Here is a 1,849-nt window from a genome sequence, read left to right on the forward strand (position 1 = left end):
ACAACACCTGTCCCAGTGATTGGCAAATCGAACTTTTACAAGTTCAGCAGACGTCTGAATCTTTGTTTGTTTTCAAAAACCATGTATAGTTGCTATAGCTAGCTATTAGATGGTAATAAACAAATTCAACACAGTTGGGAACCAAATCTTAATTAGTGAGGCCTTAATTATTCTATCCAGAGTTAATATACATCCAAGTAGGAATCATGGCATAGCTTTCCATGCACAGAAATAATGTTAAGAGTAGTGGTAGTGTCATACACGGTACAGGAGTGCAGGAAAGTTTCAGATGAAACGAAAGCTCATTCAGGGGGTTGTGAAATTGCTTCTTCGAACCCCAACCACGTTAACCCTTTGGTTAACTTTGGAATTATGACATGGATTAAATCATACACCCGTACACATATTGACTGTATATGTAACTGTAGTATACGTATTCATATACGGAGGATCAACTAGATTAACTATACTTGGACACCGGTCGAACACCCTGCGCTCGCTCGCTCTCTCGGGCTGATGACCTCTCATGTCCAGAGCGGCTCGTCGGCCCAGCTGACGGGGCTGGCCTGCAGCTGCAGGCCGCTGCCGCCGTCGACGACGTACAGCGCGTCTGCCTGCGCCGCGGGGGCGGCGGCTGCCGCGAGCTGCGCGGAGGGGTAGTTGACGGCGCAGTAGGCGGGGGAGGAGGCGGCGGCGACCTCGACGCAGAGCAGCGCGAGGAGGTGCGCGTGCTGCGCGCGGGCGCCGGCGAGCTCGGCGTGGGCGCGCGCCAGCTGCGCCTTGAGGTCGTTGACCTGCTTCTGCAGCTGGCAGATGGCGCCGGCGCAGCCGTAGACGGGGTCGCGGATGCGCGCGCTCGCCTCGTACACCATGCTGCTCACCGCGTCGGCGCGGTGCTCCTCCGGCAGCTCCTGCTCGATCATCACAGCCATTTGATAGGCGTCAATAATATAATAATGGCTTCGCTCTAGCTCAGTCAGGCAGCACAAGTGTTAATTTCAATGGTGTGAGAGAGTGATCGAGAGATCGACTGGCTGACCTGGAGGAGCTTGATGATGTTGCTGGCGCCGAAGACGCGGTGCGCGGTGGCGAACTTGTGGGGCTCGGTGGGCGGGAAGTAGGGCGCCAGCACGCAGCGGTCGACGCAGCGGCGCCGGAGGATCTTGCACGCGGCGCAGGGGCTCAGCACCACCGCCGGCTGCGGCGGCGGCGACGTGGGCGGCGTCGAGGCCCCGCCATGCGGCAGCGCGGCGGTGGCAGCTGTGTCGCTGGAGGAGGAGTCCATATTTTGATTCGTGTGAGCGACAGAGGTAGAGGGAGATGCCTCTGAAGTTTGGCAGCAACCTGTGTATATATAGAGAGGGACTGAGCGAGCGAGCTTGAGCTAGCTACGAGCTGATCGAGCTGAGCAGGAGGGTGATGACTCATTGGCCTGCCAGCTAGGCACCAAGGATTCGGCCCAATCGGGCATCTAGTCTTCAAGAGTCCAATGCAACCAGTGCGCATTCTCCTAGTTTAAGGCTCTAGGCTATCTATCGTTGAAACTTGGAATTAGTACCTAATCACATTTTTGTGGGCACAAATCACCTGGGAATGTAAGGAATATACTTCAATTCTCTCCAACAAGTCCACAATCTGAGTCATTGATATATGGGTTAGGGTGTCAAATTTTAAAAGATTCATGAATTGATATCCAAATTCTGAAATTTCTCCAATTCATCATAGCAATTCATCCATGTCAAACAGAACAAAACCCGAATGAAGCTAGCACTGGACAAATGGAGTTGGATTTGGCCCTAAATTAAGTTGCTGTTAAGTTTAAAAAAAATCCTTCCGACTGCTACTACAA

General features: G+C 53.0%; 1 protein-coding gene across 1 annotated transcript; it reads right to left on the reverse strand.

The window, feature by feature from the left end:
* Positions 1 to 222: 222 nt before the first annotated feature.
* On the reverse strand, positions 223 to 1,317 carry LOC120664114 (LOB domain-containing protein 1-like). Its single transcript, XM_039943124.1, has 2 exons — positions 1,040 to 1,317; positions 223 to 911 (listed from the first exon to the last, which is right to left on the reverse strand). Exons 1-2 carry the CDS (start codon positions 1,283 to 1,285, stop codon positions 525 to 527), a joined length of 633 nt encoding a protein of 210 aa, XP_039799058.1. The 5' UTR covers positions 1,286 to 1,317; the 3' UTR covers positions 223 to 524.
* Between the last annotated feature and the right edge of the window lie 532 nt (positions 1,318 to 1,849).

This window comes from Panicum virgatum, chromosome 3N (assembly GCF_016808335.1).
Source record: "Panicum virgatum strain AP13 chromosome 3N, P.virgatum_v5, whole genome shotgun sequence".
Lineage (NCBI taxonomy): Eukaryota > Viridiplantae > Streptophyta > Magnoliopsida > Poales > Poaceae > Panicum > Panicum virgatum.

Excerpts from the sequence above, each read along its gene's own strand:
- LOC120664114 (XM_039943124.1), bottom strand. The coding sequence starts at position 1,285 with ATGGACTCCTCCTCCAGCGACACAGCTGCCACCGCCGCGCTGCCGCAT. Across the intron at positions 912-1,039 it reads ACATCATCAAGCTCCTCCAG|GAGCTGCCGGAGGAGCACCG; the intron begins GTCAGCCAGTCG and ends ATGATCGAGCAG.